The following is a 14379-nucleotide window of genomic DNA, read 5'->3' on the forward strand; positions in this document are numbered from 1 at the left end:
TGCGGGCACACGGCGGAGCCGCTCCGCGCTCCCGCTGCCGCCGGTTGGGCCATGCCGGGCGGGCACCGGGGGGCTCGGCGGCCCCGAGCTCCGCCGCCGCCGCGGGGAGCGGGCTGTCCGCGGGCCGCAGGGGCATGAGGAGCCGAGCGCGGAAGGCGGCGGCGGGCGGCGGCGCCGGGCCCTTCCCCTGCGAGCCGCCGTCCGTAGGATGAAGCAGCATGAGGATGTGTGACAGAGGCGTCCAGATGCTCATCACCACGGTGGGAGCCTTCGCAGCCTTCAGCCTGATGACCATCGCCGTGGGCACCGACTACTGGCTCTACTCGCGCGGCGTGTGCAGGACTAAGTCCCTGAGCGACAACGACACGAGCCGCAAGAACGAGGAGGTGATGACCCACTCGGGGCTCTGGAGGACGTGCTGCCTGGAAGGTACCGAACCATCCCCTCTCCGGACCCCGGCTTAAAACTTCAGGGGAGGGCAGGGCCATCCCGGACCCCCCCACAGCCCGCAGCCGAGACCCCGGCCCCGCGGAGCGTCCTCCTCCACCCCCCTGACCCCCACCCCCCCGCCCCACGCATACCCCCGGCTGCCGCCTCCCGGGCAAGGACAAAGCCATTTGCTGCTGGGGGACCCCCACGGGTGGCTCCGACATGCAGGACTCGGGGGATGGGTGGGGCAGGGCCCGGGGTGCTGGGTACCCTCCCCCATGCCCGGGCACCGGCCGAGCTGGGCATCCCCCTTACCGCGGCAGCACTAGGCAGCCGGGAGCGGCAGGCAGAGAGGCTACAGGTCCCTCTCCCGGCCCCGAGAGCTGGTTAAGTGTTTTCAGCTGCCCCCCAGCCCCTGCCCCTCCCCGGGGCTTTACGGGCACCATGTCTCTGTCACGGCAGACCCGTGCCACCCACGTTCCTGCCGCTGAGCCCCTCACTAGCGCAGGGTCTACTGCTGCCCACCACATCCTCAGCAGCTGCGCCCCAAGACCTGCCACGGCTGTCCCACGGCTGGGCTTGGTCCTGCACAGCCCCTCTGCCCCACCACAGCTGCCCACAGCCCAGCTCCTGCTCGCTGCTTTGCCCCATTGCCTCCCTTCAGCAGCAGTGCTTGGCTGGAGAGGCCGTGGCAGCTGCTGCCCTCCTGCAGCACAGGCCATACTTTGGGGACAATTTGTGACCCAGAGCTCCCGTTTGAGGCTGATACCAGCACCAACAGGCTGTGCTCAGCCACGAGTGTGAACGGAGCCAGGTGCTGGCACCTGCGCAGCAAGAAATGGCTGATGGAACCACACTGGGCCATAACTTTTAAAATTGGCATCAGCAGCTGGCATCCTGTGTGCTTGGGGAGGGTCCTGCCCCGCTGTCCTTGGGGCTCTGGGGGTGCCAGGCTCCCCCAGCCCACGATTGGTGCCTGCAATGGTGGGGACAAGCGATGCGCAGTGGCCGAGCTGTGCCCTCCACGTTGGAAAGTTCTGGGTGAGTCACGGCCAGGGATGCAGAAATACCCTGCCTGTGCCTGGTGCTCAGCTCCTGCGCTGGATGAAGTCAGTCAGAGCTTTCTTATTGATTCAAGGAGGGTTTGGATGGTGTTCTAATTCCCTAATAAATAATTGGAGATAATACGTCTCCTCTCTTGGGCTGAGGGGAGCCAAGGAGGGCAGCAGCCAGGGCTGTGAGGGATGGCAGTGCTGGGGGTGGGTTTTCAGAGGGTGTTTTATGTTTCCCTCGCCACAACAAATCATGGCTTTGGAAGGAGCTGGCAGGCCCCTGCTCTCCTGGTCATGGCAAGCTAAGGAAAGGGTCTAATGGTGCCATGGCAGAGCTGGGAGCTGACTCACAGCCCACCACTCTTTGCCTGGGCATGGGAGTGGGGGCTGTGGAGCACATGCTCACCATGGAGTCATCTCTCCACACTTGTGATCCCCAGTCCCTGGTCACAGAACATTGTCCTGCTCTGCCAGGGCTGGTTGTGACCGTGGCACAATCGAGGCCTCACGCTGGGCACAGCTTCATCATCCCTTAGGGGTGAGAATGTGGTGGGCAATGGGGGCTGTGAGGGGGCAGATGGCACTGAGTTGGAAGCTGGGTGAGGCTGGCAGGGTGAGCAAGATGAAGCTGCTGAGGCGGACGTGGTGGGGCTGCTCACCACCCTCCTGGGTTGTGCTGGAGAAAGGAGCTGGTGTCTCACAGGCTGGTGACTGATGTGATGCTAGGGAGGGAGAACCCCCCCCCAGACTGAGCTGTGCCATGCTCACACAGGGTCTAGGTAGAGGAAGGACCATGCTGCAGCAGGGCTGAGGACGCCCAAGCTGAGGATCTGTGGCTGCTCTGACCAAGCCCCTGCACCCAGCAGCAGATCCTGTCTGAGTCCCACTGGTCTCGCCGAGCCCCTGATTTCTGTACCTGGCTTGACAAACGGGCAAGGCTTGCACTTCATGACCTGTGCTAGAGGTGTTCTTGGTCAGTGCAGGTGGTGCACTGATGGTGGAGAAGATGCTTTTAGCTTCTGTGGTGCAGAAGATGCTCTCAGCACCAGGCAGTGTTCTCTGCCCATCAGGAAGCCGTTCGGCCGTGACCTTTCTGCTGCTAATAGGGGTTTGAGGTGTGTTGGGGTGAAGGTTTGAGGACAGCTGAGAGTTTGAGGACAGAGGGGTGAAGTGCTGAGCTCTGGGGGCAGGTGGCTGGGGGCACCAATGGGGGCATGCTCCATCAGAGCTGCTTTCACTCCGTGTCAGTCCCTGGCGCCTGCGTGGGAGCCGCGAGCACCACGTGAGCCTGCGAAGCCCACAGGAGAGAGTGGATAAATCTTGAATGAAGCTGCTGCAGACCTGTGTGGAGACACCCACAGTGCAAAGCACAACTCAGGGCTTGACTCAGTACCTGGAGCCCAGGCTGCTGGGCTGGGGTAGCCTCTCTTTCCAATTGCAGCATTTGAATCCTAGTTATCACCTTTTGCAGCATGTGTGTACCAAGTAGGTGTCTCCTTGTCCCCTCAGCTCGAGGGGGAGGCCTTATTACCATCCACCAGTACATAAAGGGTGGCTACCAGGATAATGGAGACTCCCTTTTAACAAGGAGTCCCACGGAAAAGGCAAGGGGTGATGGGGACTAGTTGCTGCTGGGGAGATTCCCGTTGGACTCCAGGGGAAAGTGTTTCCCCATGAGAACACTCAGGCATTGGAATCATCTCCCAGGGGAAGCATTGATAGTTTGAAGACTCAGTTTGACAGGGTGCTGGGCCAGCTCATTTCAGCTCTACCATCACCTAGAAAGGTTGGACCAGGTGATCCTTGGGGTCCCTTCCAACCTGGCACTCTGTGATTCCGTGAGCAGCGGTTGTCACTGTGTGTCCCCCATGGCTGTTGCTCATCAGGGCTTTTCCTCTGTGTCTTCAGACACAGCCCTTCAGGGAGAGAGCTGGAGCTGAGCAATAGTTGCTCAGGCTTGTGTTGTTTTAGGGAAGTGGAAGAACTTTAGTTTTCATCAAACTTAATTAAATTCAGGCTCATTAAGAGCAGGGAGCTTCCTTGTCCTCCCCGCTGTGTGGTATAGACTGGGACTGGCTCCATGGCATCATGTGGAGCTGAACCAGGCAGAAGGAGCGGGAGGATCAGGCCAAAGCTGCTCAAAATACCATATTTTAAGATGTTGTGGTATTTTTCCTTTCCTCCTTCCTTTCCCTCAGCAGAATAAAGTCCTCCACCATTTCTGGAGGACTGTGAGTGCTGCTCTGCCTGCCTCCCTTGTGGGGGATGCACAGTGTCCTGCTGTCCTGCCATCCCTTTGGGCTATCCTCAGCTGGAGTGGGACATGGAGTGGTTTGTAGCAGACCTGAAGGCTCCCAGAGCTATTCCTCAGCCGAGCTGTCCTGCTTGGACCTGTCCTAGTGCTCCCACTCCACTGTCCCCCACAGCAGCAGCATTTCAGCCTTCACCGAGCCAGCAGCTCCTCCCCGCCAAAGCTGCAGAGCTTTGCTTGGGGGTTGATCTTTCGGGGAAGAATCCTGTCTGGATTCAAGCATAATATCGTGGATATCATCAGCTGAGTCCTACAGCCCACAGGATCCTGCTGAGCCATTCCCACACCTGACCTACAACTCCTGCTTGGCCCCTAGTGTGTCTTACACTGATGGTCAGTCCTGGGGACTTCAGGTGGGGGTCGTGTCCCTAGGCTTGTTATGGCTCTGGGAGAAGGAGTGAACCCCTCAAACTTCCCTTGAACAGAAGAGATGATTTCTGGTGCTGCAGCCTCCCATAGCTACCCCAGCTGGTGTCTTGATGCCTGCCTGTTGTCAGTCTGTTGATACTCGTGGGTCACTTTAGCCCTCTCAGCTACAGCCCCTCATGGGGGCCTCCTTCTGTGCCACTGAGCATCAGGGTATCACCTCCCACACCCAAACTGGGACTTGCTTCCCTAGCTCCTAACTGGAGCTTGGGCTTGGATGTGTCAAAAGGGCCATAAATCCAAGCTGCCCCAAACCCCCTGCCCCATCTCCATCACTCCACTCTGGTCTCTGCTCTTTGCCTCTCCTGCCCACAACTCTTTCATCTTCTCTTTAACACTCTCCCTAAAGACTTGTTGTAGCTCAGTGCTGTTCTAGGAGCAGCTGATCCTGTGCAGGAACATCCCACTCAATGGCCATGCTCAGCCTCTGCTCTCCCTCCCAGTCCTGCTAATAAAGCTCTGTAGGTTCTGCATAATCTGGCCTTTAGCTTCTTCAGGAGAGCAAAATCAAATACCCACTGGAAGTCTCCATCTATTATCTTACTGATTTCCTTTATCAGCTGAATTTGTAACCATACCCAGAAAAATTGATGAGGTTAGGTTGGGTAAATCTATATTTCATGAGGCTGTTTGACATTTATTCTGTCCCTTGGTTCCTCTCCCACCACTGCCCAGCTCAGCTGACCAACAGGCCAGGTCATAGAATCCTAGAACAGTTTGGGCTGGAAGAGACCTTAAAGCTCATCCAGTTCCAACCCCCTGCCATGGGCAAGGACACCTCCCACCAGCCCAGGTTGCTCAAGGCCTCATCCAGCCTGAACCTGGACACCTCCAAGGAGGGAGCATCCACAACCCCCCTGGACAACCTGTCCCAGTGTCTCCCCACCCTCACTGTCAAGAATTTCTTCCTAATCTCCAGTCCAAATCTGCCCTCTTCCAGCTCAAAGCCATTGCCCCTTGTCCTGTCACTGCAAGCCCTTGTCAAAAGTCAGTGGAGATCAGCATCACTCATGGTGCTGACCCAGCTTCTCCTGCCTTCTAGGAATGCAAGGAATGCCAAGGTTTATTAAAATCCATTTTAGATCTTCAGCAAAGCCCTCAGCCTCTGCTCCAAAGACTCCTGGGAGAAGCTCTCTAGTCTGACCAGGTTCTTGTTTACACTTAATGGTGGCTGTTTGGCATCCTCCCCAGCTCCTGACAGGATGCAGGAGCCTATTTGTCTGCAGGTAGAGAGCAGGAGTAGCTGATGAATAAATAATTGTGTGTCACTTCTGCCTCCTGACTGACAGCTGCATCGTCATGAAGCCTCCTTCTCTGGAGACTTTCGAGACCCATCTGGATGCAGTTCTGTGTGACCTGCCCTAGGTGATCCTGCTCTGGCAGGGAGGTTGAACTCAGCCATCTCTGGAGGTCCCTTCCAATGCCTGCCATTCTGTGATTCTAGCATTCCATGATCTGGAAGTGGTTTACACCACTGCTGAAGCTTCTTTCTTCTGCCTAAAGACTAAAGAACTCCTCCTTGTTTTGCTTAAACCTTTTGATTGCAGGAACAGAATAGAATAGAATAGACCAGACCAGACCAGACCAGACCAGGTTGGAAGAGACCCTTGAGATAATCAAGTCCAACCTATCACCCAACACCATCTCATCAACTAAACCATGGCACCAAGCACCCCATCCAGTCTCTTCCTAAACACCTCCAGTGATGGTGACTCCACCACCTCCCTGGGCAGCACATTCCAATGGCCAACAACTCTCTCTCTCTCTATGAAGAATTTCTTTCTAACATCCAGCCTAAACCTCCCCTGGCACAGCCTGAGACTCTGTCCTCTTGTTTTTGTGCTGCTTGCCTGGGAGAAGAGACCAATCCCCTCCTGGCTACAACCTCCCTTCAGGTAGTTGTAGACAGCAAGAAGGTCTCCCCTGAGCTTCCTCTTCTCCAGGCTAAGCAACCCCAGCTCCCTCAGCCTCTCCTCACAGGGCTGTGCTCCAGACCCCTCCCCAGCTTTGTTGCCCTTCTCTGGACACCTTCCAGCACCTCAACATCTTTCCTAACCTGAGGGGCCCAGACTTTACTTGGAAGAATCCCTTTAGCTTCTCTGATCAGCCACCTCCCTCTCTTAATTGCCACTTCCCATCTCAACCCCCTGAGTTTTAGTTTCATTATGGCAATTCTCAGTTCTCCTTTCAGCAGCAAATGTGGGGTGCAGGGCAAGGCTCTGCCTCTGCTCCCCAGCAGCGATGTCCACGCAGTGCACGGCACCTTGGGCTGCGGTTCAATGGCCACGGTGGTGTTGGGTCGGTGGTTGGGCTCCATGATCTTGAAGGTCTCTTCCAAGCAGAACAGTTCTGTGATTGCCTGATTCTGTGATTTTCAGTCGTGCTCCTGCATCTCCATTTTTCCCACCCAGCTGGTTTTGCCCATGGCTGTTTTTGGCTCTGCTGAGCCGAGCTGAGCTGGTTCGCACCGAAGGCGTTCGACTGGGCTGCAAGCAGCTGCCCCTGGACAGGCACCAGCTCTTCCCCCGCCTTTCAGCTCCTCTCAGGCTCTTCTGAGTGAGGCCAAGCAGAGCATTTCCCCAAGGTGACAGCAGTATTGTTTCTGCTAGGAAGTTAATATCTTTAATTTTTGAAAGCGGCAAGCGAAGGTGCCTGAGATTGCAATCACCATGATGGAGCTCTTCTCCTCGCTGCTCATTGCAGGGCGCGCTTGAGGAGCTGCTCGTCCTGTTCCTCTCTCTGCTTGGTGTCTGCAATAGATTCTCATCAACAGCCTGACTTGGAACTGAACTCTTCTCCATGCTGCTCTTGGTCCAGCCTGGCAGTGCTGCCAGGTCAGTGATGGTGTCTCTGCCATGGCTGCCAAGCTCTCTGTACGTGCCCACCCTGACCTCCTGCAGGCAGCTGCTCCGGCCCACCAACCTGGCAGCCTTGGCATGGCTCTCTGTGCCAATGCCACCTCAAGTCTCTGTCCCAGGGATGCCCATCAGCTCCAGCACCAAGGAGAGCCAAAGGATGATGGCCATATGGATGGGGGACCATGAGTATGGGCTGGAGGTGATGTGAGAGGTCTGTAACAGCCTGGGCTGATGGTGATGAAGAAGGGGACAGGACAGGTCTGTAACAACCTGAGTTGAAGGTGATGGAGAAGGGGACAGGACAGGTCTGTAACAACCTGGGCTGATGGTGATGGAGAAGGGGACAGGACAGGTCTGTAACAACCTGGGCTGATGGTGATGGAGAAGGGGACAGGGCAGGTCTGTAACAACCTGGGCTGATGGTGATGGAGAAGGGGACAGGACAGGTCTGTAACAACCTGGGCTGATGGTGATGGAGAAGGGGACAGGACAGGTCTGTAACAACCTGGGCTGATGGTGATGGAGAAGGGGACAGGACAGGTCTGTAACAACCTGGGCTGAAGGTGATGGAGAAGGGGACAGGACAGGACAGGTCTGTAACAACCTGGGCTGAAGGTGATGGAGAGGGGGACAGGCCAGGGAGGTGGTGGAGTCACCATCAATGGAAGTGTTTAAAATAAGACTGGATGGGGTGCTTGGTGCCATGGTTTAGTTGATTAGATGGTGTTGGGTGATAGGTTGAACTTGATGATCTTGGAGGTCTTTTCCAACCTGCTTAATTCTGTGTTCTGTAACCTGGGCTGAAGGTGATGGAGAGGGGGACAGGACAGGTCTGCAGCAGTGCTGGAGCTTTTAGCAGGTGAGTGGAGAGGAGCTGTTTGCTCTTGGAGCCATAGAACAGTTATGGTTGGAAGGGACTTCCAAGATCACCAAGTCCAACCTTCAAATTCTTCATTAGGTGAGAGTTGGACACCTCAAAGTGTGTGATGGGAAGTAGAGGATGGAGGCATCCAAGATGCCAGTGGTGGGTGAAGGTGAAGAGGGACCAGTTCCCCACTGGATGTAACCCCCATGCTGCAGGTTTAACAACCCTTCCCCTCCACCCCCAGCCAGCCTTTCCAGCAGGTCAGCACTGGAGGAGGCCGAGCCACAAGCCCAGCACTGGGGTCACTTCTGTCACCAGGGTCAGAAGAGGACTGAACAAACATCTTGGTCGTGAGGATCTGGCAGGTGCCACCTATGATGCCCCAGGTATAGCCTCTGGGCTTAAGAAGCCCCTGCAGCTCATCTTGGTGGAGGATATATTGATTAAGTATGCATTACTGTCCTCTGACAGAGGTGGAAATCAGGCTAGCTGGACCCTCGGGCTGCTCCAGCCCCATCTTCTTGTGGCATGTGGCCAAATGGCAGGAGCCATAAAAAACCCTTTTGGACAAAGAGAGGCCCTGTGCTTCCAGGCAGCCCTGTCTCTGGACCTCACTGCTGTTGGGAAGGTGTCCAGAGAGGAGCCATGTGTCAGCTCTGCCCTGAGAAACTGCCCCTTGTAAGAGGGGCTGCAGAATTTACCCCCTGGGGTGCTGCAGCATTCAACCCTCGGGGTGTTGTAGGATTCAGCCCCCGGGGATGCTGCAGAACTCAGGCCCCTGGGAAGCTGCTGTGTTTATCTGGATGACAGTCCCCATTTTGGGGTGGTGTAGGGAGCTGGTTCCCACGTTGCCAGCCAGCAGCACGTGAGGAGCTGCTGTGAGCAGCTCAGGAAGAGGCGTTTCAGTGCTGCAGAGGCGTGGTGCAGAGCCTGGCATCTCCAGAGCCCTTGCTCTCTGATGGAGGTGGAAGTCTGAATGAGAATGAGGCTCCAGTGGTTTGGTTTTATTTCCCATGCAAGGTCACCATCTCCATTAGGGCTGTAAATAATTAGAGATGGCTAATGAAGGCAGCGAGGCTGGGAGCGTGGCTGGGGCTTGGGGGAGGATGTCCCCCACGGACTGGTGCTGGACCCTGCTCTCCCAGGCCCCGGGGAGGTGGGGAGCTGGCACAGGCTGGCCAGGAGGTGCCAGCAGATGATGTCTGTGGAGATGGTTGGCTCTGCTGCCGAGAGTTACGTGGCCGCTGGTCAGTCGCTGCTCTGCCCTCTGCAGGAGGTTTGCCTGTTGTACCGGTGAGCCTGGGTGCGTTCATCAGTGCTCATCTCCTACATAGCTGCTGGGGAGCCGCACCGCACTGGGGGCACTGCTCTGGAGGACCCAGACCCTTCCCTGCCCCGTGGCACAGCCTGGACCACTTGGTGCTCTTTGGTTCGGGGTGGTGGTCCCGGTCTGGAGGCCTGGATGCTCTTCCATCACTCTTCCCTCTTTAAAACAGCCAGAAAATTGGGCTTTGTTTTCCCAGCAGCTCTTTCTGCTGCCCTCCCTGCCCCGTGTTCACTCTCCCAGAGGAGCAGGGGTGGAAATATTCTCCACACAATGGGATTTGGGTGCTTTTGGCAGCGTGGGGTGGTACAGCTGGGCTGTGCTGGTCTCCTTCACCCTTGCAGAAATCCCTTGTGCACTGGGTGAGTGCTTTGGACAGGCTTGAAAGTACCTGAGAGGTTTTCACACTGCTGGTGGGGAGAGGCAGGAGGAGTGGCTGTGGCAGCTGGGTGGGGGCCATTGCATGGTGATGTTCGCTGCTGCTGCCCATTTCTTATCTCCTAACATCACAGTCTCCAGACAGACCCGGCCTGTGGAGCTGCAGAGGATGGCTCAGCCCTTCCATGCCAGGTTATGAGGAGTTGGCTTGCTCCACTGGATAGAGACAGAGTGCCAAGGGCATGCCAAGGCTGGGGAGGGGAGGGCAGGCATGGGAGCAGGAGCAGCACTGGGCTGCCAGCCCACCACGCTCACCAGGGGGGGTTCTGCCTTGGCTTTTTGTGCTGAAAGAGAACTGGGCTGGGGCAGGGGCCCCTGGAGTGGGCACGGGATGGGGGGGAGGGGGGATATTGTGTGACCTTTCAGCCTTTCCAGCAGCCTGTGGGGGTAATGGTGCTGGCAATAGACTCCCTGGGACTTGGGCAGTGGAAATCAGTGACAAAAGGTGACATTTGAGGGTGACATTTGTGTTTGTGCTTCTCAAATCCCCACATTTCCAATTTCACTTGGTGATTGTCCCCTAATTACACCTTTATTCCCAGTGCCTGCGTGGAATCACAATGGGAGGAGAGAGGCTACCAACAAGCAGCTACCCTTTCAGAAGTTAAAATCAGGAATCCCTTTGAGAGGTTAAACTTAAAGAGGGAGATTCAGACTAGAGAGAAGGAAGGAACATTTTATGCTGAGGGTGGTAGACACAGGTCAGCATGAAACCCTCAGATGTACGACACCAGCAGCAGCAGAAGAGCAGCTACCACCAGCTCGTTCCTCGAGGCAGGCATCCCCAGGCTGAGCTTCTGTGCATCCTATGGACATGTGCTGTGTGGCTTCCCTGTTTGTCCCAGCTCCCTGAAGTGAGAGACAGAGGTGTCAGAGCTCCCACCCTGCAGCCACGTCCTGCAGCACAGCAAGCGCTTGGCTCCAGGGAGCAAGAGGTGCCATATGGCGCGGCGCGGTGCTGGGCCGTGCGCTGCTGGGTGCTGCTGGGCCGTGCAGTGCTAGGCCGTGCGGTGCTGGGCGGTGTGTTGTGGTGCTGGGCGGTGTGTTGCGGTGCTGGGCGGTGTGTTGCGGTGCTGGGCGGTGTGTTGCGGTGCTGGGCTGGGCTGTGCGGTGCTGGGCTGTGCGGTGCTGTGTGGTGCTGGGCTGTATGGTGTGGCACAGGGCTGTATGGTGCTGGGCAGTGCGGTGCTGGGCTGTGTGATGCTGGGCTGTGCAGTGTGGCACAGGGCTGTGCGGCGCTGGGCTGTGCGGCGCTGGGCTGTGTGGTGTGGCAGAAAGCTGTGCAGTGCTGGGCTGTGTGGTGCAGTGCTGGGCTGTGTGGCATGGCACAGGGCTGTGTGGTGCTGGGCTGTATGGTGCTGGGCTGTGTGGCGTGGCACAGGGCTGTGTGGCACAGGGCTGTGTGGCTCTGGGCTGTGCAGCGCTGGGCTGTGTGATGCTGGGCTGTGTGGTGCGGTGCTGGGCTGTGTGGCATGGCACAGGGCTGTGTGGTGCTGGGCTGTATGGTGCTGAGCTGTGTGGCACTGGGCTGTGTGGTGCTGGGCTGTGTGATGCTGGGCTGTGTGGTGCGGTGCTGGGCTGTGCTGGGCTGTGTGGCATGGCACAGGGCTGTATGGTGCTGGGCTGTGTGGTGCTGGGCTGTGTGGCATGGCACAGGGCTGTATGGTGCCGGGCTGTGGCACAGGGCTGTATGGTGCTGGGCTGTGGCACAGGGCTGTATGGTGCTGGGCTGTATGGTGCTGGGCTGTGTGGTGTGGCGCTGGGCTGTATGGTGCTGGGCTGTGGCACAGGGCTGTATGGTGCTGCGCTGTGTGGTGCAGGTGCTGAGCTGGGCTGTGGCACCAAGCTCTCTGCCCACACAGGCAGCAGCCACCTCTGTCACCGGTGTCTGGGCTTGTGAGCTGCTCTCCATCACCGCTGGTTCAGTGGATGCAAACCTGCAGCAGCTCAGTTTGTAGGTTGGTTATCCCAGAGCCCCAGCACGGGGCCATTGGAAGGGGCCTCTGGAGATCATCCACTCCCACCCCCCCTGCTCAAGCAGGGCACCCACAGCAGCTTGCCCAGGATCACAATGGCCAGGGGGAGCTGGAAGCTCTCCAAAGCAGGAGACTCCACAACCTCTCTGGGCAGCCTGGGCCAGGGCTCCAGCAGCCTTATGCCACAGTTTCTCCCCCTGGGTTCAGGTGGATCCTCCTGGGTTCCAGTTTGCAGTGCTCTGTCCGTGCTGCTCCCAAGCAGCCTGTGCCCTACCCAGGGGCTTTTCAGGCCCCACAAGATCAGCCATTCATCAAATGGGTTGGGCTGGAAGGGCCCCTAAAGATCATCTCACTTAGGAATTCTTTGCAGTGTCACTCTGGACAGAAGTGTCTCCTCCCAAGGGTAAGGAAAAGCCTTCCAGAAAACAGCAGAGGCAGAACATCCCTTTGGGACCCAGCAGCTTGGTTCCTTATTGTCCAGGTCACATCATCATGGCCCAATGGGCTCTGGCAGGGTGGCAGTGCTGGCACTGCCCACGCAGAGCCTATTCCCAGCCCTCTTCTCCTGATCTGCAAGTTGGGGCAGCGTGACCAGCTCAGAGCAGGAGCTGGAGGAGCCCCTGAAAGGCTTCTGCGCTGCTGGAGCTGAGAGCCCAGGCAGGGGAATTGACTCCTTCTGGCAGTGCCAGCACTGCAGCGTGGGCAGGGAGAGGGGAAGCCTTGGATAGAGGGGTCCCACATGCTGCCCATGGGCAGGAGAATGTTTGCAGGGACTGGGAGTGCTGGTTGCAATGTGCTGGGGGCTCTTGGTGCTGCAGAATCCCAAAGTGGTGGCTGATGGATGGGATGCACCATCCTCTGGTACCCATCCTTCACAGAAAGGCTAACTAGGCACTGGAATGGGCTTCCCAGGGAGGTGGTGGAGTCGCCATCACTGGAGGTCTTTAAGAGAAGATTGGATGTGGCACCTGGGGGCATGGTTTAGCTGCTGTCGTGGTGTTAGGTCATAGGCTGGGCTTGATGATCTCAGAGGTCTTTTCCAGCCTCAGTAATTCTGTGATTCTGTGATCCTCACCACTGCCTCTGATGAGGAGTTTCCAAGGGGAAAGCCCTGTCCAAGGCAGTGGGACAGAGCTGCCTGATGGAAGTGGCTCCAAGGTTCTGGCAAGGCAGGACATGGGTGGGCACCTTTATTTGCTGGAGGGGAGGGCAAGGTTGGCATCCCTCGCTTGCCCACCAGCAAAGTCCTCTCCAAAGTCTGGAGGACAATCCCATCTTGTTCTCCCCAGAAAAGCCCAGAGTGACACTACAGTGCTACTCCTGAGCACCACTTCCCCCATGTGGGGGCTGGAGCTGCTCCACGGGGCTGTCATCCCCTCCTGCAGATGGTGAGGAGGCGGCTGAGCCTCCGGAGGCAGCGAGCTAAATCCGGTGGGGTTGGAGCTGCTCCGGGACCTGCAGAGCGAGCAGGGCTGAGCTGGACCCCAACCCCCAAGCCTGCACCATGGGGCAAGGCTAAGACAGGCTGGGTGGGGGAAAGTGGGAACCCCATGGTTGGCAGCACCCTCCCCCTCCCAGCAGCAAACACTGCACAGTACCCAGTGGGTTCTCTGGCATAAATGGGCTTTGATGGAGCGAATCCCTTTGGGTGCATCAGCTGAGAACTGCAGGTTGGAGTGAGGTGGGGGTTGGTCTCTTCTCCCTGGTATCAGGTGATAGAAGGAAAGGAAATGGCCTGGAATTGTGCCAGGGGAGGTTTAGGTTGGAGATGAGGAAGAATTTCTTTGCTGCGAGAGCGGTCAGGCACTGGAGCAGGCTGCCCAGGGAGGTGGTGGAGTCCCCAACAAACCTGTGGCCATGGCACCTGGGGACATGGTTTAGTGGCTATGGTGGTGTTGGGTTGATGGCTGGTCTTGATCTTATCTTTTGCAACCAAAGCCATTCTATGATTCAGGTCATGGTTTAATGGCCTTGGTGCTCTTAGGCTGATGGTTGGACTCGACGTTCTTAGAGGGCTTTTCCAGCCAAACCCCTTCTGTAATCCTAATAATTAACTCCATGATTCTAATAATTCTAAGGTTCTAATAAATCTGTTGCTGGGGATTGTAGCTCTCTCTCTCTAAAAGGCAGGTCCTTGAGTGGCAGGCACAGAACTGAAGTTCAGTGCTTACCTTCAGAGAGGGGAAACAAAAGAGATTTAATATCCCTTTTGCAAGGCAAACAACCCCCTGAGCCTCCTCCCGGAGGGCTGAGCCTGTTTGGAGGCTTCAGCGTGTGGCTGGAGCAATTCCTGGGAGCTGCAGAGCTGAGGAGCTGGCCCTGCTCATGGGCTGGCAGAGGCAGTAGGCTGGAAAGGCTGCACCATGACTCACCCCTCCTCAGCAAATGTTTATTTGTAAAGATCCTGATTTCAGGAGTGACCTTTCCCAGGCCTCGCACAGCCGGCTCGGGAAGGTGGAATCGCCTCTTGGCACCGCAGGAGCCTTGCTCAGGCTCTGTCAGGGCTTTCCACAGCCATTCACAGGTTTTCAGCCTTGCCACTGGGCTTGGCAGGGCTGCTCTGGAGGGGGGGCTTTGCTTGGCAGAGTCCTGGGTACAGTTTGGCATCTGTGGCATGGGGCTGAGCTCTGGCTGGACATGGGGCACAGGGGCTTTGCTCCTCACAGCCCAGCTTCCCAGCTCCTGCTGCTCAGAGCCCTC

At 57.2% G+C, this 14379-nt stretch overlaps 1 protein-coding gene across 1 annotated transcript in view; it reads left to right on the plus strand.

The window, feature by feature from the left end:
• The window catches only part of CACNG3 (calcium voltage-gated channel auxiliary subunit gamma 3), a 34335-nt gene continuing 19956 nt past the window's right edge, over positions 1-14379 (plus strand). Inside the window, exon 1 of the mRNA XM_068147406.1 lies at positions 1-429. Within this exon, the coding sequence (XP_068003507.1) occupies positions 219-429 (211 nt within the window). The 5' untranslated portion in view covers positions 1-218. The remainder of the gene's footprint in view (positions 430-14379) is intronic.

Source organism: Melanerpes formicivorus, unplaced genomic scaffold, assembly GCF_026170545.1.
Source record: "Melanerpes formicivorus ecotype bairdi unplaced genomic scaffold, bMelFor1.0.p_v2 SCAF_14, whole genome shotgun sequence".
Classification (NCBI taxonomy): domain Eukaryota; kingdom Metazoa; phylum Chordata; class Aves; order Piciformes; family Picidae; genus Melanerpes; species Melanerpes formicivorus.